The sequence below is a fragment of the Mastigoproctus giganteus genome, chromosome 5, assembly GCF_048544385.1.
Source record: "Mastigoproctus giganteus isolate SK-2022 chromosome 5, ASM4854438v1, whole genome shotgun sequence".
NCBI lineage: Eukaryota > Metazoa > Arthropoda > Arachnida > Uropygi > Thelyphonidae > Mastigoproctus > Mastigoproctus giganteus.
The window spans coordinates 210,078,920-210,103,398 of record NC_143579.1 but is presented as its reverse complement, the minus strand read 5'-3'; the positions used below and the strand labels follow the sequence as shown (position 1 = coordinate 210,103,398).

The window sequence follows — 24,479 nt, the reverse complement described above, 5'->3', positions numbered from 1 at the left end:
TGTGTAATTAATCAAACTAATGGAGAGATTGTGCAAGAATTTCAGCCTGGTCTAGTTACTTTGAGGGCATAAGTGGGAGGAGACATGTGAGTTCTACTTATTGCTTTAACAATATTCCAGAAATGTTTAGCATTCCTTCCTCTCATTCCCAATAATTGCTTGTATTGTTTCATATAACAATCACACTGCTGTTTCAGATTGTTTACTCTATCTCCTTGATTTAAATAATATCAGATGCATTTCAGTTCAACTAGTCTAAAAGAATTAATAACAAAGCCTGGCCTTTAGCGAGGAGAAAAATAATAATAATAATAAGAGACGAGTCATTGAAACTAATGGAATTTGAGATTTCAAGGGAAATACCGGCTAGGTAGCCTGCTGCACACAAAATTTCTCTCAAAGTTCAGCTATCATAGCAAAAAAGAAAAAAGGAACATCACCTGCATATAGAAAAGATTTTATGGAGGTATGAAAAGTAAACTAAGTGATTCGATCTCTTGTATGTGAAAGTTTTTTATTATTATATTTTATTATTTATTATATGAGAAAATTAGAAATGACTGAACACATAGGCACAAAGACAGTGCAGGTCTGTGCATATGCTGATGATGTCGCTATTATCAGTAGGACTAAAGGAGCACTGGAGGAAACAGTGGCCAGGCTGGATAGTGAAGCACAAAGAAGAGGACTTAGGATAAATGAAGCGAAGACAAAATATACGGAAGTCCAGAGAATGGCAGATAACACAGAAAATTTAAGAACCAACAGCTTCTTGTTTGAGCATGTTCAAACTTTTGCTTATCTAGGTTCGCAGATAAACCAGTCCAACTCTATTAATAATGAAATTAAGTCCTATATATCAAAAATGATGCCATTTCACCTACTACATCATTTTACTATGAACTAAAATGAAGCTTGGGACTAACTTGTTCTATTAGTGAATTTTCCGTAGTCTGAGGCTTTCAGCACTAAAATCTTTTTTGTATAAACATTTTGATATAATGGAAGCGACATATTGTAATTGTTTTCGTCGATATCCATAATTGAGTACATAGACCATGTTGAGTGGTAAGTTCTGATGGTTGTGAACAGTTCTGAATTACTTAGTGGATTGTTGCTCTGTCTTTTTGTAATTGTGACCTTTTAAGGTATGTTGAAACTCCAAAGGAGCCTTTTTCCAACTTGGTAATGAGTTTAATGAACAAAATATTAAGCAATTAGAAATCCTCAGTTTAAAAATGTTTCTCATAGGCAAAGTAAAATATTTATAAATTCTGAAATAGTACTTAAAAATCATCTTTAACTTATGTATGTGTATCTTTTCATTTTTATTTGTGTAGTTAAATATTTCATACTCTTAGGTCATTTTCCCTTTTAAAAAGTTTTACTGCGTAAGAAGTTCTAAACCTCCAGTCCTTTGAAAAACTTCTTACGGGTTCTCCTCTATACTCTATATAGATACTGTATTTTTAAGAGGTTGAAGAGGAATATTACAATATATTTAAATGGTTTATGGACCAGGGTCACTGCAATTTTTAGCATAATGAACCAAAAAACCATAATGGATATATAAGTTGGTATTATGGAACACGAAGGAAACAGTGCTGTTCTTAGGGATACTGCTTTAGATCAACTGCGACAAAATATATAAGGCAAAAAAAAATAATAATAAAATTCATATATTTAACGCTGCTATTCAAATGAATAATACAAGATAATGGACTTTGTTGAATAGGAAAGTTTGAATTTCATTTAGATTTTACACACTGTAGCAAGTAACTGGTTACTGAATAAAGATATAAGAAAATATGGAGAACTATATATATATATATATACACTATATTTTTAAGAGGTTGAAGAGGAATATTACAATATATTTAAATGGTTTATGGACAAGGGACACTGCAATTTTTAGCAGAATGAACCCAACGACCATAATGGATATATAAGTTGGTAGATTATGAGGAAGAGAATGGGTAACAAGCTAACAAAACAGGAATTGGAACTACGGAAGTTACAAGAAAAATAAAAAGAAGTAGTTAATGCTGAAAACCCATGATTTCAACGTCAAGGGTCAACTGCCGAAACCACAGGAAAGACAGCAAGAAGTAAGGCCTCTGTTTCTGACATGAAATATACGTAGCAATACTGATGTTGAAATCATAGGATTTTCAGCACTTCTTTTTATATTTCTTGTAACTTTTGTGTTTTCTGTAGTTTCAATTCCCGTTTTGTTAGCTCATTACCCATTCTTTTCCTCACAATCTACCAATTTATACGTAGAGATATATATAAAAAAAAACAACAACAAAAAAATAAAGCCATACACTTTAGAGAAAAGAGCAGACCCCAGTTTCTGGGGACATTCTCTGGAAATTATTTGTATCCAGGGTAAGCTGACTCACAAGAACTGCAAATCATCAGCTCAAGACTAATCTCTTTCAGATAAATATTCTGCACAATACATCATGAGCTTGGTAAAAATGGTCAACAATAATGCAACTCCTTCCACTATGAAGACTACATTAGTGTGAATGTGAGTGGCATAAATCGAGAATAGAAAATGTGACCATGAACTGCAAAACAAATATTGCCTTCACACTACACTGCTTTAAAACACATTTATTTGAAACTAGTGGAGTGTAATTGGAAGCTTAATCTTTTGGAGATGATATTACACCACCAAAAGGTTAGGGTCCTATTTGGCATTGTCTCATTTTTTAAATAAATGGCACATTAACTACTTTGTGATGTCATTTGTTTAAAAGCAGTACAATACTAGTGCAATTTGCTGTGAATGCAAAGTTTGTTCTGCTCTCAGTATTGCATTAACTAAGCAGTTTAAAGGCTGCAAACAAACAAACATAAGAGAGAGCAGGATAATCCTCCTAATTCCATATAATTTAATAATTATTTTATATCTATAATTATGTATTTTATTTTTATAAGCTAATCAATATTAAAATTATTAATTAAATAAATTCATAATTTCATTTATATAATACTTTCCTCAGAAATACAAAATATATTTATATTCCATATTTTTTCTGTTGAAGTAATTTTGGATTTGAAGGGAGAAAATATGGTGTACGTATAACAAAGAAACTGTGCAATGCATACATCTTTTTTTTTTAGTGAGAATGCACATCTGTAGAAAATTACCAACATATAATGATCAAGAATCAATTGATCCTTAAGTAATTTGGGATTTTTTTATCTTTGTTCAGTTCTGAATTAATTTTAGTAATAAATTTTACCTGTGTTTGTGCGAGTGTAAGATAGAGGAACCAGAGTGATTTATACACAATGAAACTAACAACCGTTAATAAAGTTACTCTGAGCTTTAATTATTATTATTATTATTAGCCATATGGTGCAAGGAAGCCTGAAGCTTATGCTGCACCATCCAAAAAAATTCCCGGGTTACCCCGAGAGAAAGAAAAAGAGAGAAGTAGAAAGGAACCACCAAGAAAGAGAAGAATGATGATATCCAGCTCAGGACCCTGGGTGTGCCAAACCCATACTCACCAGATGTGAACCCCTGGGGTTGATTCTAACTATTAAATTTAATTGTACTACTTCAATTTCAAAAATCATATCATTTTAGCAAACTTAGAGCTTTGATATTTATTTTTTATAGATTTTTAATAATATAGGCTGTCTTGATAAAAAAAAAAAAAAAAAAAAAAACTGTTTTATCAAACTGCAATGTAATTTTTATTGCTTAATTGCTAATACTGGAAAAATTAAAACTGAATTGAAATTAGTAACAAAAAATAAAAAAAATTAATCTTAGTGATTGGGAAAGGACTAACATATTCAGCCAAGTGTGATGAATAGTTGCTGTTATCTGATAACAATTTTGTTTATGACAGAACTCTGATCATATATAATGAGTTTATTTCTCTCCTTGCTATGATCCTATTACACTTTCTTTCTTTCTTTTCTCTTTTTTTTTCCAAAATTTGAAAGGAATAGGAAAACCTAGGTTAACTTTTTTAAAATGACTGAAGAAAGAATTACCTTTCTAGCATACTTAGTTTCTCTCTAATGAATGCAAAATAGCTTTAGAGAAAGATTTTTCAAGGATAGATGGTTTGTTATATACTGACACATTTTACTACAGTTTAATAAAATCAAGTAAATTACATACTCTGTAAAATACTGATTTATTTTTAATTAAGTACCATTCATGCTTCCTACAACAGAAAATAATGTGCTAATGTAGGAAAAAAAACTTGGAATATTTAACTCCAGAATGAAAAAAAAAAAAAAAAAAAAAAATGCATAAGAATGTGAATTATTATCTATTCAAGGTTTCATCACAGTTAGAATTCATCTATTCCTGGAAAACCAACTTTTTTGTACAGCAAAAAGTTTCTTTGTTTCTGTCTCTGACTGCAGAATCATTCATCAATCATAGAACTATTTACTTTTTTTTCTTTTCTTTTCTAAACGCTGGATTTATTGGAGTAGAAAGAATGTGAGGGCAAAATCTGTGTTTAAGCTAGATCCATTAAATGATCAATATTACACTTTAATCACAAATGATTTTTTTTTTCTCATTTAATTGATGTCTATATAATACCAAGAAAACTAAAATATCAGCGTATTACTATAGGAATATTAATCAGAGTATTTCTGTGTTGGCATCCAGGTGTTTAATTCTTTCATGTGCAATCAACACTAAGAGAAGAGGAGTGGGGGATTTCCATGCAATTGTTTAAAGTATGCAAAAACAAATGTGGATGAAATCATTCAAAGATATTCTAATAAACAGATAACAGTAACTATGAATCATTCTGACAATATTACACAATATAAACAATTAACAAGGGAAATAAACTTTAGCTGGAGCAAACATTTATCAAATTTGTAATCATTCTCTAGACATTCTGTTGTGTGGGTGTTTTTTTTTTTTTTTTTTTTTTTTATTCCATGCAGTATTTTTCCACTGTTATCTTAAGAACAGTTCCTGTTGTTATCAAAGTGAATACATGAAAAGAACAACATCAGTTTTGGGCAACTTAAGCTATCAATCAAGGTTGATGGATAGTTCCTTGTGTTCATGAAAGACAGTACACATTCATTACGGCTGACAAAAATACCCAATAGTGTTAGCAGATTTTATAACTAAGTAGAGAGATAAAGCTTCTCATGTTTTATACACCACAATTTTACATCTAGTGCTACAAACTATCATTGGTTTTGTTTTTTATATTTAAGGGTAAAAGAAACATCTTTAATAATTCATAAAGATAAATGGATAACTAAAGCCCATATCTTTATAGGAAATTAAAAATTCTCAAATTTATATTCGAATAACTTAAGATGAATATCATTTTAATAAATGGAAATAATTTTAATTATTGATTTAATTTTTTTTAATTTAAGCAATATTTAAAGTTCACAAATTACTTTACATTTTTTATAACCAGCATAACTGATATAATTAATGCAAATTTGTTTTTTTTATATCATAGTGCTCTGGCACTGTTTCTATTAGATAATGAGATAAATATAATTTTGAAGGCCTCACTCTTGAATATATTCTTTAGAAGTGTTTCTTATAAGTCATGTTTGACAGATAATTAAAAATACTAAAAATGAAATACAGTAATAAAATAAAAAGTTACACAACTTTTCCTAGCTTTTTATTCTTTTCTGTTTATTTAGAGTGGTGGTAACTTTTAAGGCATTGAATCTGACTGGATTTAATGGAAAGAATTGATGGTAAATTCTGAATCCCTAATGTGGATGCTAAAGAAGCAGTTTTAAAAATCTATAAATAAAAAGTATGTAAAATAAAGAAAAGTTTAAAAACCCATGAGTAAAATATGTCTAAGCGAGCATATTTACATGAAAATTAGAAATCTTGAGAAAAGAGGAACTCAGGGCAAGAAGTCTGAGGCATAGCGGTATTGATCATAAAGTTGAGATAGCTACATGCTTACTTATTCATGGAATTCTAAGAAATACTTATCTGGCCATCCACATATGGATCCCAAATGCTATCATTTTACTAACAGAAAAATGATGAAATAGATGCATGGAAAATGGAAGAGGTAAAAGATGATAAATTAGGATGATCTGGCCCTCTCAAAGGAGCCTACACCTTCTTCTATAATGTGTGACAGCATTTTTTTAAACTTTTTTGATTTTATTATATTTTGCATTTATTCTTTATTTCAATATATCTATCAAGTGACTCATAAGCAATACTGACCTAAAGAACATATTCAAGAGTGAGTTCTGCAAAACCTAGCTCATAAAATTCAAACTAATCAGCATAACAGAATATCTGCAATTCTCTCTCTCTCTCACACACACAGCAGGATAAAATGGTAATAAATGTGATGTCCTAAACTAAAAGTACTGTCTATCTAGTTTCAATTAGATGATGATACTGTATACTCAAATGTTCACCTATCTATTTCTTTGGTAGCCAAAAGAGGCATCAGCATGTGGACAGCTGCATACATAACGTATTGACCCCAAGTTTTCATTTTCTAAAGGTGCGTGTTTGCAGATATCAATGAAAATTACACTATGATATTATTGGATGGTTAATTAACAATCAAACTCGGTGATGCATGTTTCTCATTGGTCACTCCTAATCAAAACTGACAGCTACTGTCAATCAAACTGCTCATCATATATATTATATACAGTAGAACTGTCAGTTATCCAGAATAATTTGAAAGGCTGAACTTTCTTCTTCTTTTTATTAAATGGTAGTACAGTAAATTCCGGTTGTAGTGATCACATTTACAAATTGAATTTATTATAAGTGAAAGGTTGAGTTTACTACCTGTTTATAACAGATTGTACAAACAAAAAGCTCAATAAATCGAAAACTGCAAATTGTTTTATGGTTGTGACCTCTAGAATTCTATGTGATTTTCGGAAATGTGCTTTAGTAAAATATCACAGACTACTGGGTTTTCTCGGAAACCATGAGGGAATTTCAGATTAGTCTAGCTCCAGATTCGGTAAGAATAATATTGGCCCGAAACTGTGTGATTTATTATTTTTCTCAATTTTTTATGATAAAATCCCCAGGAACTCACATCTGGTGAGTATGGGCTTGGCACACCCAGGGTCCTGAGCTGGATATGATCATTCTTCTCTTTCTTTCTAGGCGCCTCCGTTTGAATTTGAATTTGATTTTGGGTTTATTGGCGCAAAAACAACTAAGGTTATACTGCGCCAAGAAACGATTAAAATAACAATAAAGATAAATTCTGGTAACCTTTAAAAAGGTTACCTCGTCAAATTGTTATTTATATATGTGGGTATATATTAATCGCTTTTAAAAATTTAAAAACTGCCGACACGTGGTCGTTGTCTGATAAAATCCGACTGAGTGTATAAGGCTCAGTCGGATGAGTAAAAGCGGTAAAATGTATATTGCGAACATGGGTAAAAAGAACGCAATCTATTAAAATATGCTGTACAGTTAAAACGGTGTCGCAAGACTCGCACATAGGAGGGTCATCCGCCCTCAGCAGAAAAGAATGTGTCAGATGACTGTGACCTATGCGGAGTCGAGCAAGAACAACTTCCTCGCTCCGATTCCTGCGCAGACCAGACTGCCAAGTTTGTATTACAGGCTTTATTTGATATAATTTATTTGTTCTCTGTCTGTGCCACAGTTCTTGCCATTGGGAATGTATCTTTTTGCGTATTATTTGCCTGTAGTCTGTATAGGGGACTGACAGGCAGGCGCCTCCGTAGCCAGGTGGGAAGGAGCAGCAGTGCGTAGCACACGCTTCTTGATTAGACCGGGGTTCGAGCCCGTCACCACCAAATACGGAGCGTGCGGAAAGGTCAGGGAATGACCACCGCACCGGAGCAATATGGCCTTAGTTGCTAATGCTCCTAAAAACCAAATAACAACAACAACAATCTTCTCTTTCTTGGTGATTCCCTTCTATTTCTGATTCTTGTTCTCTCTCTCTCTCTCTCTCTCTCTCTCTCTCTCTCTCTCTCTCAGGGGTAACTCAAATTTTTTTTTTTTTTAGCTGGTGCAGCAAAAGCCTCAGGCTTCCTTGCACCATATGGCTAATTATAATAATAATAATAATAAAAAAATGTGAACGAAAAGAAAACGTGTAGTTTTAATATTGCAACAAGAAATGGAAATTATTAATAGAATTAGAAAAGGTGAAAATTTTGGAAATCTCTTCAAAGAGTTTAATGTGGGGACTTCAACAATTTAAGACATCAAGAAAAATTCCAATGCTAAAACAGAATTTGTCATTTATGGATAGTGAAGGAGGATCTAGCAGGAAAAAGACGATGTCAAAACCTGAAAATGCCACTTTAGAGAGTGCATGCACTTTATTTTTTTGTTCTCTTCAGAGCGAAGTGTAGGTGAACTAGTGTCTGACCCAATGTTTGCAAAAAAGCATTGGATTTTAATCAAAAATTAATAGGTAATGAAGATTTTAAGGCAAGCACAGGTTGGCTGAAAAACTTTAAACTGTGACACGATATACGTGAACTAGATAAACTTTCTGCAGACAAATCGGCAGCGGTGTCCTTTGAAAAGTAAGTTTTCTTCAGTTATAGCAAATTATGAGAAAGAAAATGTTTATAATGTTGATGAGATGGGCTTATTATGGAAAGCATTACCGAGAAAAACCCTAGCCACTAAAAGAGAAATGCCTGCCCCAAGTTTTAAGATGAGAAAAGGGTGAGTTACAATTGCTATGTGTGCAAATGCCCCTGGGATGCACAGATTGTCGGTGCTTGCTATTGGTAAGTCAAAAAAACCGAGAGCATTTAAAAATCTTTCTAATTTTCCTGTTTTGTATAAAAATCATAAAAATTCCTGAATGGATGTTTCTGTTTTCCGAGATTGGTTTATAATTTTCTTTAATTAATCTTAATTTAATCGTAAGGTAAGATTAAATTTATTCAACCTTACCGGAATTTTCTGGTTCTATTATCTGGAAGAGATCTGACATCAATTATTCCAGATAACTGATGCTCTAACCAACCCCCATCTTTTTAATGGAAAGAGTTTTGGCTTTTTAAAAACTATGGTTATCCAATAATACATAAGTAGCAAAAATTTAATGCTGCCATTGTTATTGGTTATAAATAAAATATGTTAGGATGTATGTTTTCTTTTCATAGTCTCTGTTGTCTTAATAGTTGATATTACTAATTATACAACTAATTTCCATTTAATCATATGTAACAGTTTCATTACATTAAGTTAGGTTAGGAAAATTTCCTAAAAGATGTGTAGCTTGGTTGACAGTGGTTGTCAGTCATGATTGGTGGAAATGAATGAGAAACATGCATCATGGATTTTGATTATTAGCAAATTATCCTAGCATGATTTTGACTGCTATGGACATAGACTATAAAACACACAGTGTAGAAAGCAAATGCTCGCTCAGAGTCAATAAGTTACACATGTATTCTTGTTTACAAAAATTAACCTTGATTTATCCAATGGTAATTGAAATTACACTTTAGTTTTAAATTCTGATAACAAAGCATATATTACATAAACTGTGATTTAATAAGTATGCTAAAATGGGAAGGCTTTGGGTATCATGCACTGTATTTCTGCAAATATCAACCAGAAATTTCTAACAAATAACCTTGTTATTATAACATGGAATTCTTTCAGGATTGAGTAACAGTGGGGGAAGTCAAAAAAATTCCCCAAAAGAAAGCAGCACATGCTGGACAATTTTTTTTTGATTTTACAGGTAAAATCTGAACTTGATGCAAATTCAGTTTTTACCTGAAATAATGAAACACATGGATGAAAATATTTCAGTAACGAAATTATAGTACTGATCCAATTTCACCAAAGGGAGAAAGCATTTAAAAAATAATTTTTACTTGGTCCAACTAACATGTAAGTAGTTATTTCCATTAATTTATATTATTTATTTGTCACTATTGAGGAAGTGAATGGCACTTCAAAAGGTTTGATTGAAATATCAGTTAATTTATATTATTAAATTACAATCTATCGTAATGTAGTGTAAAATTCTTTAACCTTTGAAATTTTAAATTAACCTGTAGGACTACTTTAAACTTTTTAAGTGAAATTATACCTTGGATTAGAACAATGAGAATGCCTTGGTGTGTGTGTTGGGGGGGAGGGGGAACTTTTGAAGCTTGTAGAAGAATCTTACTGCATGCTGTGTGCAGTATATATGCAGACCTGACTATATCTAGATATAATGCCATAGGCGATGCCTTTGTGTGCACTAAGTGCAGAGAGGGTGAGGAAATTAAACAGAAATTTAGTTTTAATATGAGTGCCTGAAGGAAAGGGTCACTGTCTTCAAAGGAATTAAATTGGGGGCTCATCGAATACTCAAAATGCCTACCCTAAGAGTAGAGCCTACCCTCATTCATCTAGATGCACAGCGGGATGTCCTGCTCCCAGATACTCTATTACGTGAGGAAACAGAGAATATTTTATACAATCGGGACAGGTGTAATAGGACCGGGATATATCTATTAGAAGCAACAGTTGGTGACACTAGAAAATTATCATCTTTTAAGGATACAAAAGGTGATATTGTTGTACATGTTGGTATAGGCAATCTGAGGTTTTAATTAACAAGTATGAGGTGATGAAAAAAAGTTGTTAGGTTTGAATTTTGAAAGTGTCTGGAAGGATGGACTTTGTGGTAAGAGCCTTGTTAATGAATTTAGCCCTAGAGAGACTGTGCAAGAATTATGGAGTAGAATTTTTCTCAGTATGGAAAATGCTTTTTAACAGAAGGAACTGTTTTTATAGAAATGGGATATACTCAAATAGAATGGGTGCAAGGATATTTGTTGTTGCTATTGAGACAATTAGTTTGGGGGGGGGGTATTAGGGAGTATGAGGTAAAAATCATTTAAAATATTTCATATATCAATACAAATCTTTATTGTTTTCTGATATTTTCATTAAATACTATAATTTCTCTTTTTGATAAACTATACTTGCTATACTAATTTGGAAATCTGAGGAATGATAAAACTAAAGAATTTTATCAAACATAACAAGATGATTTTAAAAAAATAGACATAAAATCAGTTATTATGGAAAATTTTTTGAATATATCAACTTAATTAAACTGCTTCAAAAATGATAATAAGAAATTGTTATCTTCTATGTTTATAATACATACTGACAAACTTACTGTTCCATTTGGTCCCCAAACTCCAACTTCCACAAATCCAGTATAATTAGTGTTCGGTGCTAAATTTCCATCATGAACAAACTCCTCTGTCAGAATTTCTCTCGAGCTAGTTAAAAAAGCTGGTGTCCTACGATTTCTAGCTTGAAAATCAGATATTACTAGGGAATCATCCAGAATGCAGTTTGTGTTGACATTGTCTCCAATAACAACTTCACTGACAAATTTTTCACTAATATAAAATGATAAAGGAAAACTTAATAAAATGCAGAAGATAATGATATCATTAAATATTCAAACTTCAGTATTTGGCAAATAGTACATTAATTGGACATCAATTCCTTTGATGAGGATATGCATTATATGAGTATGCTTCTAAAGTTCAAAGAATTCAAACATGAATTTTTATCATATCTGACACTAAATTTCAAACAAAAATTTAATCACCAACTTGACACAAAGAAATGAATACCTGTTGAATGCTTCTGCAATATATGCTCCATATCCCCCATTTTTATGAACCCTAACATGTGTAGACAAGTTAAGAGCCTGTGGATCCTGAGGAAGTGAATCAAGGGTTTCACCCTTTTGTAACCTAATTATTATCACACGATAGCACCTAAAACAAAATACATATTTTCTTAACACAAAATGAAAAGAGCAACACATAGTGGATATTCAAATTTTCTAAGTAGTAATTAAGATCAGGAAAATTATTTAGCCCATCATTCACACTCTCTTTGTGATCTGGAAATATATAAAAAAACAACAGAGAGAGCAAACGGCAGCAATTAATTTTTACTCTTATGTCATGCAAATTCCATTTAGATCTAATAAAAAAAATAAAATCAGAACCTAGAATTTATACTTTAGTTAAAAATAAAACTCATGATATATAATGAAGAAAGTAGGGTTGCTTTAATTTTGTGCCATTTCTTTAAATGTGACCATCAATAAAATGAAATAAATAATAATAAACATTTATTATCAAATTATCAGTTGAAAAAGAGATGCAACAGTCTTGAAAGCTTCTGCTATTGTATATTTTATTGTATTACATTAAACTGGTTATCATTGTATATATTCTTCATAACCATGGACCCCAGTATACCAGGCCCATTCGTTACAACATTTATACCCTATCATTTACAGGGCCCATTTATTTTGACAATCTACAACCACAAAATTATTTCCAGTCTTGGGACCTAAGAGTGCCTAAATGTACCCTGTTTAAGCAAAACACTTTTACAAATTCCCATTATGACTGTAATGCCAGTGATCATCATTATTAATGTAATGTAATTTAATTTGATATACAGGGTTAGTCAGAACATTGTTGACAACTTTGACAGTTTATGTCAAATATACCACACATTTCTGTGACAAAAATGCCATCAAGTGAAAATGTAAATATCAAAGTTGTGTTTGCCACAACAGGGATGGCGCAGACATCATATCATCTGTGGATAAATAATTTTGTGTTATCATGAAACAGAAATATTTCAGTGCAATGATCATTCTGAATTAAATTTTACAGAAATCCACCAACTCAAGACTCTATCATTAAGGGTACAGGCAGTTTGTGAAGCATGGATGCATCTGCAAGGGCAAAAGCACAAGTCATCCCAGCACAGACGAGGCGAATTTAGAACCTGTGCGACAGGCATGTCTCAGGAGTCCCCACAAATTGACTAACAAGGTCAGTAGAGAGCGTGGGATTCCACAGAAAAGTTTTTGGCGTATTCTTAGAAGGAGACTCTCATGCATGCTTAAAAAAATTCATTTGTTACAAACCCTAAAACCACATGACAAAGTTTCTAGGATATTACAACAAAATTCATGATACCATTGAAAATTTCATGGACAGATTGTGTTTACCGATGAAGTCACATTCCATCTCAGTGGTAAACTGAATTGGCACAACATTAGTATCTGGGGAGTGAGAATCCACAGGAAACTATGGAATGTGAATGTTCAAAAGTAAATGTTTTCTGTGCATGCATGTCTGTGAAAAAAAAAGACTTACGGGACCTTATTTTTGGCCTAAGACACTGTTAATGGCATTTCCTACCTTGACATGCTGATCAAGTGGTTGCTATCACAGCTGACACAAGATGGAAACAACTTCATTTTTCAGCAGGATAGGGCTCTGCCACATTTCCACAGGGAGATGTGAAAGTTTCTGAATGACAATTATCCCTGTTAGTTTGGCCGTGCTCCCTGTGATGATAAATCTTTACTTCGCTAGCCATCAAGATCACTGGACCTCACTCCCTTAGATTTTTATCTATGGGGTTTGTGTCAACCTGCCACTTTGCAAGAGTTGTGAGGACATATCACTGCAGCTATCATTCAGATTGACAATTATATGCTGGAGAAAGTGTGGCATGAATTTGATTACCACATTACACAGGGTCACATACACCGATGAGCCAAAACATTATGACCACCTACCTAATATGATATTGGTCCTCCATGTGCAGCCAAAACAGCTCGTACCCAGTGAGGCATGGCACAAGCTGTTACAAGACATGGTATCTAGTACCAACATGTAACCAGCAGACCCTTTAACTCCTGTAATGTCTGTGGTTGAGATGCTGCAGATCGAATTTGCTGTTCCAACAAAAACCACAGATACTCGATGGGATTGATGTCTGGGGAATTTCGAGGCCAGAGCAATACCTGGAAGTCTTCCTCATGTTCTGCGAACCAGTCTCGAACAATCTGAGCAGTGTGGCATGGCGCATTATCCTGCTGAAAGACAGCACCGCCAGAGGGGAAAGACCGTTGCCATGAAAGGATGTACCTGGTCAGCAATGATGTTTAGGTAGGTGGTAGACATCAGAGAGTGCTCAGCAAATGGATGACTGGACCCAGGGTATCCCAGCAGAACATTGCCCAAAGCATGACACCACCAGCTTGTTTTCGTCCCATGGTGCATCCAGGCGCCATCACTTCCCCAGTTAAACGACGCACACGTACCTGGCCGTCCAGATGGTGCAACAGGAAATGTGATTCATTGGACCAGACAACCTTCTTCCAATCACTCAAGGTCCAGTTTCGCTGCTCGTGTGCCCATTGTAGGCGCTGTCACTGGTGAACCGTGGTTAGCATAGGCACTCGGAGCAGTCTGTGGCTACACAGCCCCATTTTCAGCAGGGTTTGATGTACTGTGTGTGTTGTGACACATTACTCCCGTCACCAGCATTCCAATTACTGGCTAGTTGCGCCACAGTCACCCTTCTGTTGCCACCTACCATCTGGGGAGCCTTCGCTCACCTCAAGCATCGATGAGCCGTGGTCATCCAACATCTCACTGGAAGTTCGTGGGTTCCCCCTCCTTGGACCACTTTCAGTAGGTACTAACCATGGCTGACTGTGAGCACCCACCAGCCATGCCGTTTCGGATATGCTCTGACCCAGTCATCTGGCCATTACAATTTGGCCTTTGTCAAACTCGCTTAAGTCCACTGCCTTTCCCATCTGAAGGACTTGAGTAACACTGATTAACAGCTCAGTATCAGGTGTTTTTTATACCATTCCCGACCCGCACATGCACCAAAGTTCACCTGCAGTTGCTTCGATTTGCATAACGACTTGCTAGTCATAATGTTTTGGCTCATTGGTGTATGTGGCCCATAATGAAGGACTGTAAGGTAATTGTTAAAAACTTTGATATTTATGCTTTCATTTGATAGCTTTTTTTTTTAAGAGAAAAATATGTAGTTATTTTCAAATAAACTGTCAAAGTTGTCGACAACATTTTGACTAACCTTGTGCTATTTAAATAAGTTTATTAAAAGATGTTATCCTTTCATTAGTGTTAAAACTAATACCTCATTTGATTCAAATTAAGTTTGTGTAGTTTGATCTTTCTAGATGTTACAATCTGTAGAACTAAAAACAGATTTCAAGTTACCTTCCTAACTCCAAATTGAAACTTTTAATACTTTGATTTAAAATAATTTAATTTAAATTAATTATTTTTAAATATCAAATTAAATTTCTATTAACTTATTATTATTTATTACACAACTACATAGCACTGTAAACCCCAGTTCAAGTTAGTGTTTATGTGTGTATTATGCTGTACAAAAGTGTTCTTACAAATGGCTCATCCTAAAAAATGTAAATACAAAAATTATTAATTTAATATACACTGTAACTGATTACTATCTCCCAGCTAAATTAATGAATATAAATATATGTACACAACTATCTTTGAACATGTTGGACATATATTTGAAATGACCCATTCCAGAGGTCAGAGTTATTATATGACAGCTTCAGATATGGAAATTCTCATTAGAAATAGTAGAATGTGAATACATTTGCTAAGTTAACCAAATGAATAAAAATATAACTGAAAGGATAGTTAAGGCAATAATTCCTCAAATTTCCAAAGGTTATCACCATGTGTTGCTTCAGAGTAACATTAAAAATAACTTAAGCAAAATATAAAATAAAAGTTCAATTTGGAGTTGGGAAGTAACTTGAAACCTGATTTTAGTTCTACAGATTGTAGCATCTAGAAAGCTCAAACCATGTGAACTTAATCTGAATCAAATTAGGTATCAATTTTAACACTAATGAAAGGGATTAAATCTTTAATAAACTTAAATAATACAGCAAATTTAACATGTTCACTGCCACCTACATGTGAAAGAACTCATTCAGTGTGCTGTAATTTTCAGAATGTTGGGTTTAAAAAATCAAGATTCTGACATTCTCAGCATTCTGAAAATTAAAAGATTGGAATTTATTGCTAAAAGCAAACACCTACTTTTGTGCTGAGCTGTAAATCGGAACAAATCTTAAAATTTTATAAAAAGTTTATTCATGCACACAAGCAAAAAACAAATAAAACCATGCACCAAATCTATAAACAAATGCCAAGCATTACTGCAAAGCATTCAATCAGTGTGCCAATACTGAGTAGTTGTTAATTTCATGTCTTTATGTTTATAGTGCTCGTTGGTATGCATTACAGCACACTGCTTGGGTGAATTTCAGCAGCAAACACGTTAAATAAGCCAAATTATGCAACACTTACAAAGGATGAAAGAAATGTATGAAACTGAAACAGCCTATTAAAGATAACTTGGATGATATAATTGGCTGAAAAAAGACAGTTTAATTTTCAAATAAAAATGTAAGTTTACTTTTGGAGACTGCAAAGATATTTGTTTCACATCAAATACGTGAACTGTTATCCTTTAACTGAGCTCTTAATTGGGAGAAAAAAGTACTGATAATAAGGAATCAGTATTATATTATAGACCTGTGAGTTTAACTTCTGTTCCCGGAAAATTAATGGAGGCACTGGTGAAAGAAGCACTGCAGGATCATCTAGACAAGACTTCAGTTATAGCTAGGACACAGCATGGTTTTGTTAAGGGGAAGTCTTGCCTGACCAATTTGATTGGATACTATGATGCAGTCACAAAAGAACTGGATGCAGGGAATAACTTTGATATTATATACTTGGATCTTAGAAAGGCTTTTGATACTGTTGCACATGGAAGACTGCTGCACAAATTGGAGCAGTGTGGCATTGGAGGCAAGTTGCTGCTATGGATAAAGGGGTGGTTGAGGGGGAGAAGACAGAGAGTGGTAATCAATGGACACTGCTCATCGTGGACTAATGTTATTAGTGGAGTCCCTCAGAGTTCAGTATTGGGGCCTTTATTGTTTTCTGTATTTATAAATGATATTGATGATGGTATATCAGGCTTAATGTCCAAGTTTGCAGACGATACGAAGGTTGGCAGGGTTGTCAAGGACACTACTGACACTATGCTGCTGCAACAGGATTTGGAAAGGTTGAGCAGATGGGCTTCGAGGTGGCAAATGAAGTTTAACATTGACAAATGTAAAGTACTACATATGGGAAACAGCAACCCCAGAGCAACGTATCAACTCTGTGGTACTACACTGACAGTGGTAGAGAATGAAAGGGACCTGGGGGTGGTGGTGCAGGCAGATATGAAGTTCTCTGAGCAGTGCAGACGAGCTGCAAGAGTAGCTCATGGTGTATTGTCAATGATATATAGGAATTTTTCTAGCAGGGATAAGGAGGTGATTATTCCCTTGTATAAGGCAATGGTCAGGCCACACCTAGAGTACTGTATACAGGCCTGGAGGCCTCATTTCAGGAAGGATGTAGAGCTGCTGGAACGAGTACAGAGAAGGGCAACTAGATTGGTGAATGGGACAAAGGGGTTCTCTTACGAAGAAAGGCTTAAGTTTTGCAAATTACAGTGTCTGGAAACTAGGCACCAGCGGGGTGATCTGATAGAGGTGTACAAAGCCTTGAATGGTTTGAGCATGCTCAATGCTGATGGGATTCTTCCTCTAGCTCAGAAAAATCACCTGAGAGGGCATAAATTCAAATTGAGGAAAGACAGATGTAGGATAGATGTGCGGAAATTTGCCTTTAGCCAGCGGGTGGTTGGTGGGTGGAACAGACTTCCATCCCTTGTCGTGGAAGTTGATAGCCTACATAAGTTTAAGGCTCAGCTGGACAGGTATTTCGAACGAACAGAGGGGTGAAGTGGAAGTGGTTATTTTTATTTATTTATGTTACTTTTTTTTTTTTTTTTTTTTTTGGCTGATGCTGCATAAGCTTGCTTTCTTGCATCAAATGCCTCTACTAATGCTAATGCTAATGCTAATGCTAATGTATAACTGGTCAATACTTTTACAGGTCAGTATACGTTATGTATTTGTTGTGCAACATTTCTTTGCAGTCTCCAAAAGTAAACTTGAAAATGTATCTGCTTAGATGAAAATTGTTTCATATTTTGAAGTGTTGCATATTTGACATATTATTTAAGAAGTTCTTAGAATGACCTTTTAGGTCATTCTAAGAAGTTCATGGAACCTAGCCAAAGTTTCTTAATTAATAGTACAACACCAAGTAAATGTGTCAAGGTCATTGAAAGACAGAAACATTATTATTAAACAGGACTGCCTGATTTACAAAATGGAATTAGAGAAAATAAATTTAAGGGAGATGATGTAACACTTCAGTACTTCATAAGGTACTATATATTTTAACAGTGATACTTTATATTAAAATATTAATAAGGACCATTAATTGTGATTCCTCTGTGGATATGAGAAGGGAATTTTTAGGAGAAAAATTAAGACCAGTTACATTAGAACTAAAGTGATATAAGAGAGTTAATACACAGTTATCTTGGTCACTGCACAACAAAACAGATAATTTTTGTGTAAATCAAAGATTAACTCAGTTTTTGTATATGTATAATGTAAAGTATGAGTCTCTGTTAAAATGCACAACCTTATAAATGCAACAGTGTTAGTTTTTTTCAATTATTAAATTACATTAATTTTGCTAGTAAGGAAAAGGTGATTATCCCTTTGTATAAGACAATGGTCAGGCCATGCCTTGAGTACTGCATACAGGTCTGGAGGCCTCATTTTAGGAAAGATGTTTAGTTGCTAGAACAAGAAAAGAGAAGGGCAACAAGATTGGTGAGGGGAATGAAGGGATCCTCTTACCAAGAAAGGCTAAGTCCTGCAAATTGCAGCATCTGATTACGCACCTGCGAGGTGATATGATTGAGGTGTATAAGGCCTTCAATGGGTTGAGCAGGCTCAATGCTGATGGAAATAAATTCAAATTGAGGAAAGACAGTTGTAGAATAGATGTGCGGGTAGTTGTTGATTACTGGAACAAACTTCCATCTGTTGAAAGCTTAAATAAATTCAAGGAAGAACTGAACAATTTTTTAGAGTGAATGGATGTGTGAAATGGGATTTTTTTTTTTTTTTTTTTTTTTTTGACTGATACTATATAAGCTTGCTTTCTTGCATCATATGGCTCTGCTAATGCTAATATCCTACACTGAAATCATGACTTTAAAAATAATATAGAGAATTAAAAATTTTTTTCATGACAAAATAAAGAGAATCAAGACCGAGCATAATTTCCACAAAATACTATTTATGCAAATATTGATTAATAAGTAAATGCTGCCATTAAAGTTACTACAATTAAAGAACTGACTATGGCTTATTTATTAAAAAACAATGAAATCATATATTATAAATTTCATTATAATTAGATAAGTTATAGGATTTCTTAAAGTACCGATATGATTGGACTCAAGTTCGAATAGCAAAGCTTAATAAACGGTACTCGCCTTAGATAATCTGCAGTTGTCACATGAGGTAGGATGGATGAATAATTTTGGGGTTTAAGAGGTTTTGAATAATTTTGAGTTTAAATGAGTTAATTAGTAAGGATACGGAAAATTAAAAACAGAATTAAAATATGCTCAAGAATGTAGAAGTGCACAACTCCATCCCTGGTTGTCATTGAAGAATTAATTGATTAAAAACTCTAAAATATATGAAACCGGTGAAGCCAAAAGTCATAACGACTGACTTTAGTTTTTTAACGTCTTCAGTTGGCAATACTAAAGTGAGGAGAGAACGCGTATTTTAAAGAACTTCGATGCTCTTTGTGACATGTGGGAATCTTAGGTGCGTGAGATTCCAGACCGGGGAAAGGTTGGAGGGTAGTTTCGCATTTATGACATTTAATTTGGTGTGATGGCAAAACTATTCTATAATAAGGGCTTCGTATTGAAAAATTTTGTAACTAGATTTTAATTTTATGATGGTAGTGGCTGAATCAACTAAAGGGGCGTGGTTGTGAGAATGTACGTGTAGTGTAAGCTCGGTACTGGATTGCCCTGTTCTGAAACTGTTGTAATGGTAATAAGCCCGTGTGTTAGAGGTTTTTGTGAAACCATACTTGGTAGTGGTGCTTCCGATGTAGAAGGCATTGCAATTTTGCTGACATTGATTAAATATACAATATTATTCATGTCATTTATTGGGTATTTAAATGTTTCTTTGTATGTATTAAATAGTGACCCAAGTTTGTTATACGAGGAAAATATAAGTGTAATGTCAGTGCCTGCGAACACTTGACGAAATTGTCTGGCGAGACTACTGTGATAAGGGAGAATGATGCGTGTGCTCCCTTTTGTGTTGTGTTTGGGTAAATTATTGGTGTTATTTTTGGCGATGGTAATAATGTGTTGGATTAATTGGAACGGGTATTTCCTGGACATGAACTTTTTTGTAAGACATTGTAGGTCAACAGAGAAGTCATCTTGTGAAGAGCTGTATTCGCCAGACAATTCCGTCAAGTGTTCGCAGGCATTGACATTACACTTATATTTTCCTCATATAACAAACTTGGGTCACTATTTAATACATACAAAGAAACATATAAATACCCAATAAATGACGTGAATAATATTGTATATTTAATCAAATGTCAGCAAAATTGCAATGCCTTCTACATCGGAAGCACCACTACCAAGTATGGTTTCACAAAAACCTCTAACACACGGAGGCGCCTCCGTAGCCAGGTGGGAAGGAGCAGCAGTGCATAGCACACGCTTCTTGATTAGACCGGGGTTCGAGCCCGTCACCACCAAATACGGAGGATGCGGAAAAGGTCAGGGAATGACCAACGCATATTCCCGGAGCAATATGGCCTTAGTTGCTAATGCACCTAAAAACCAAAAAAAACAAACAAAAAACAACTAACACACGGGCTTATTACCATTACAACAGTTTCAGAACAGGGCAATCCAGTACCGAGCTTACACTACACGTACATTCTCACAACCACACCCCTTTAGTTGATTCAGCTATTACCATCATAAAATTAAAATCTAGTTACAAAATTTTTCAATACGAAGCCCTTATTATAGAATAGTTTTGCCATCACACCAAATTAAATGTCATAAATGCGAAACTACCCTCCAACCTTTCCCCGGTCTGGAATCTCACGCACCTAAGATTCCCACATGTCACAAAGAGCATCGAAGTTCTTTAAAACACGCGTTCTCTCCTCACTTTAGTATTGCCATCTGAAGACGTTAAAAAACGAAAGTCAGTCGTTATGACTTTTGGCTTCACCGGTTTCATATATTTTAGAGTTTTTAATCAATTAATTCTTCAATGACAACCAGGGATGGAGTTGTGCACTTCTACATTCTTGAGCATATTTTAATTCCATTTTTAATTTTCCGTATCCTTACTAATTAACTCATTTAAACTCAAAATTATTCAAAACCTCTTAAACCCCAAAATTATTCATCCATCCTACCTCATATAACAACTGCAGATTATCTAAGATGAGTACTGTTTATTAAGCTTTGCTATTCGAACTTGAAATTTCATTATATTTATAATTTTATTACATAAAACTATGATCTATTGCATAACTGGGCACACTTACAAAATAAATCCATTTCTTTCTGAAACCCGCTCTAACTTCAGCTTTAACTGGCGACAGTCTTCAGTATTATTCATTCGTTGCATTTGAAATTCAGGCAAAGATGTAGGCACTAAAATATTGATATATTATAAAATTTAAATTATAGTAATAAAAGTTATAATGTATATCAGTACTAAATAAATAAATATAAAAAGTAGAATCAAAGTTCTGGGCCTGAATTAAATTAAATTATTATATTTAAAAAATATAATATTTACAGATAATCAAACACTGAATTTTCAAAATAATGACCTTGGCTATTTAGAAATTTTTACATCAGTTATATAATTGCTGTAAAGCTTTTTGAAAGTCATAGCTACTATAACTTCTGCTTCACTGGAAAACTGTCATCCTTTTAATGAGCTGTATCATATTAAACCAGTTTTTTAATGCTTACAAATATTCCATGTCTGAAAATGGCTTTAAATTCCTTCCGAGACACAGATACTAACAGATTTCTAAATAGAGGTTATCCTCTTACTACAATAAACCAAATTAGAACACAGGCAGAAAAGAGGTTACAAAAAAATGACACCCACCAATAATAGTAACACCAAAAAATATATTTAGCAATGGTACAAACAATTAAACAGACTTTTTAAAGATACAGAATTCAAAATTGTAGCCAGATCCACAAGAAAACTTCATACAGTCCTAAATAATCGCGCATTTCACTCCAGCTTTGCATTCCAAATAAAGGATTTGGTTTACAACATATCCTGCAAAGACTGCGATTTATCTTATCGAGGCTCCATGTGTTGTAAACTTGATTTGAGGGTTAAGCAATAGTCGGCATCTGTCCGTGCTTCCCATTCTTCTGCTTTGGAATTAGCTTTTCATGCTATTAATGAAGGTTACACCTTTTACTCAATGAAGCTAAAGTAATTAGCATTCAACACAATTATATGAAGTTACTAATTGTGGAGACACTTGAAATTAAACTACACCAAAATTCGATTAAATTAGAGGAAGTAAAGAAAATATTTTATATCATTTTAGTAATTGTTTCGTTCGGTTTTATAAATTTACAATTTTCCCCTTCACTCATAGTTATTGTTGGTGGTTTGGGGTCGGGTTGGAGCTTTATTACCTCGATTCCGGATGCACTGGATCATTAATGTTTCTTTGGGTATAAGAATTCATTTAAATTCGTTTTAAGTTTGGAGAGTGGTACTTGGAAGAGTTCTGTGCAGACAATGTAGAGGTAAATTTCTCTCATTTTACTACTAATTTAATAGATATCATACTCAAGCGTTTAGGGCATAAGCCTCAAGCTATGAAGGAGTCTAGACTATGTATAAATATAGTGCAAATGCATCAGGAATACATAGCTGTATCTGAATAAATCAGATTATTAATAAAACGGCATCGTTTTAAGTTATATCTCATATTGTAAATACATGATACACCATCAGGCATCTCTCATATTGTGGAGTTATACTTCATAACTGTTTTGCCATCATTGCATCACTCGGGTACCTACCCACCCACCGAAGAAGGGCCAAATAGCCCTGAAACGGTGCCGTCTGGGTGGTGGTATCCATCTGAGAATAAGTAACATTAGTCTTCTCCTTAGGTGAAGCGTTACTTATTCGAAGTAGTGCAATATCATGGCAACTCGTTGTGAAGGTATTCACAATATGAGATATAACTTAAAACGATGCCGTTTTATTAATAATCTGATTTATTCAGATACAGCTATGTATTCCTGATGCATTTGCACTATATTTATACATAGTCTAGACTCCTTCATAGCTTGAGGCTTATGCCCTAAACGCTTGAGTCTAAATACATGATACACCATCAGGCATCTCTCATATTGTGGAGTTATACTTCATAACTGTTTTGCCATCATTGCATCACTCGGGTACCTACCCACCCACCGAAGAAGGGCCAAATAGCCCTGAAACGGTGCCGTCTGGGTGGTGGTATCCATCTGAGAATAAGTAACATTAGTCTTCTCCTTAGGTGAAGCGTTACTTATTCGAAGTAGTGCAATATCATGGCAACTCGTTGTGAAGGTATTCACAATATGAGATATAACTTAAAACGATGCCGTTTTATTAATAATCTGATTTATTCAGATACAGCTATGTATTCCTGATGCATTTGCACTATATTTATACATAGTCTAGATATCATACATAAACAAAATACTTCTTTAGGCTGAGGCCAGAGGGAAAATAAAAATGCAGTATTTTTATAGCTTGAGAAATCTCAAGCTATAAAATTTAATCCAAAGCTTGAGATTTAAAGCTTGAGAAATCTCAAGCTTTGGATTAAATTCACATATAAGCTGTACACCCAACTTTTTAGTTATTTTTATTTTATAAAAAAAATTGTAGAGTATTAAAGAAAAATCAGTATTTTTAGAAATCCTGAATCGCAATCACAAATTCCAACTAGTTATTTTGAAATTCCACTCTTGTTTCCAAGTTTTTAACTGCTTAATAACTTGGTTTTGCATAATATTTTTATATTTAAAACATCAGATATAGTAGTTTGGCAACTACTATATTATATTCCAATTTGAGAGACTGTCTTCAATTCTTACTTGAACAATTGGCTCAAATAATGCTTGTAACGTGAAAAATGAGTTTGTCATTGGTGGAGTCGGACGAATGTTCAAAAGGCTGGACTGTTCTGCAAAAGCAGGATAAATGTTCACTATGTTACTGGATGGTATGCAACTTATTGCATGCTTTACGTCAACCTTGAGGATATCATATCTACCTTTGAAGTACTTTTAGTATCGAGACATCCTACCTCTTGATAAATCTTTTTCATCATGCTTCAACAATTGTTTTTACAGTCTCAGGCTGATTTCCTCAACAAAAATCAAGTTTATAGATCTTAGAGACTCAAAAGCAATTGTAAAAGGAAATGGTATGAAATTACTTATTGTCAACAGCATATAAAAATAAAGCTTTATACGCGTGTAACCAAAATGCCACCTACCATAAAAAAATTCAAATTATTCT

General features: G+C 33.8%; 1 protein-coding gene across 1 annotated transcript in view; it reads right to left on the bottom strand.

Moving 5' to 3' along the window:
• LOC150086058 (tyrosine-protein phosphatase 69D-like) overlaps positions 1-24,479 on the bottom strand; it is a 495,496-nt gene that overhangs the window by 117,511 nt on the left and 353,506 nt on the right. The window contains exons 9-11 of the mRNA XM_090374352.1: positions 21,460-21,568; positions 11,641-11,787; positions 11,172-11,400 (exon numbers count right to left, since the gene is read on the bottom strand). Coding sequence (XP_090230478.1) covers positions 11,172-11,400; positions 11,641-11,787; positions 21,460-21,568 — 485 coding nt within the window. The remainder of the gene's footprint in view (positions 1-11,171; positions 11,401-11,640; positions 11,788-21,459; positions 21,569-24,479) is intronic.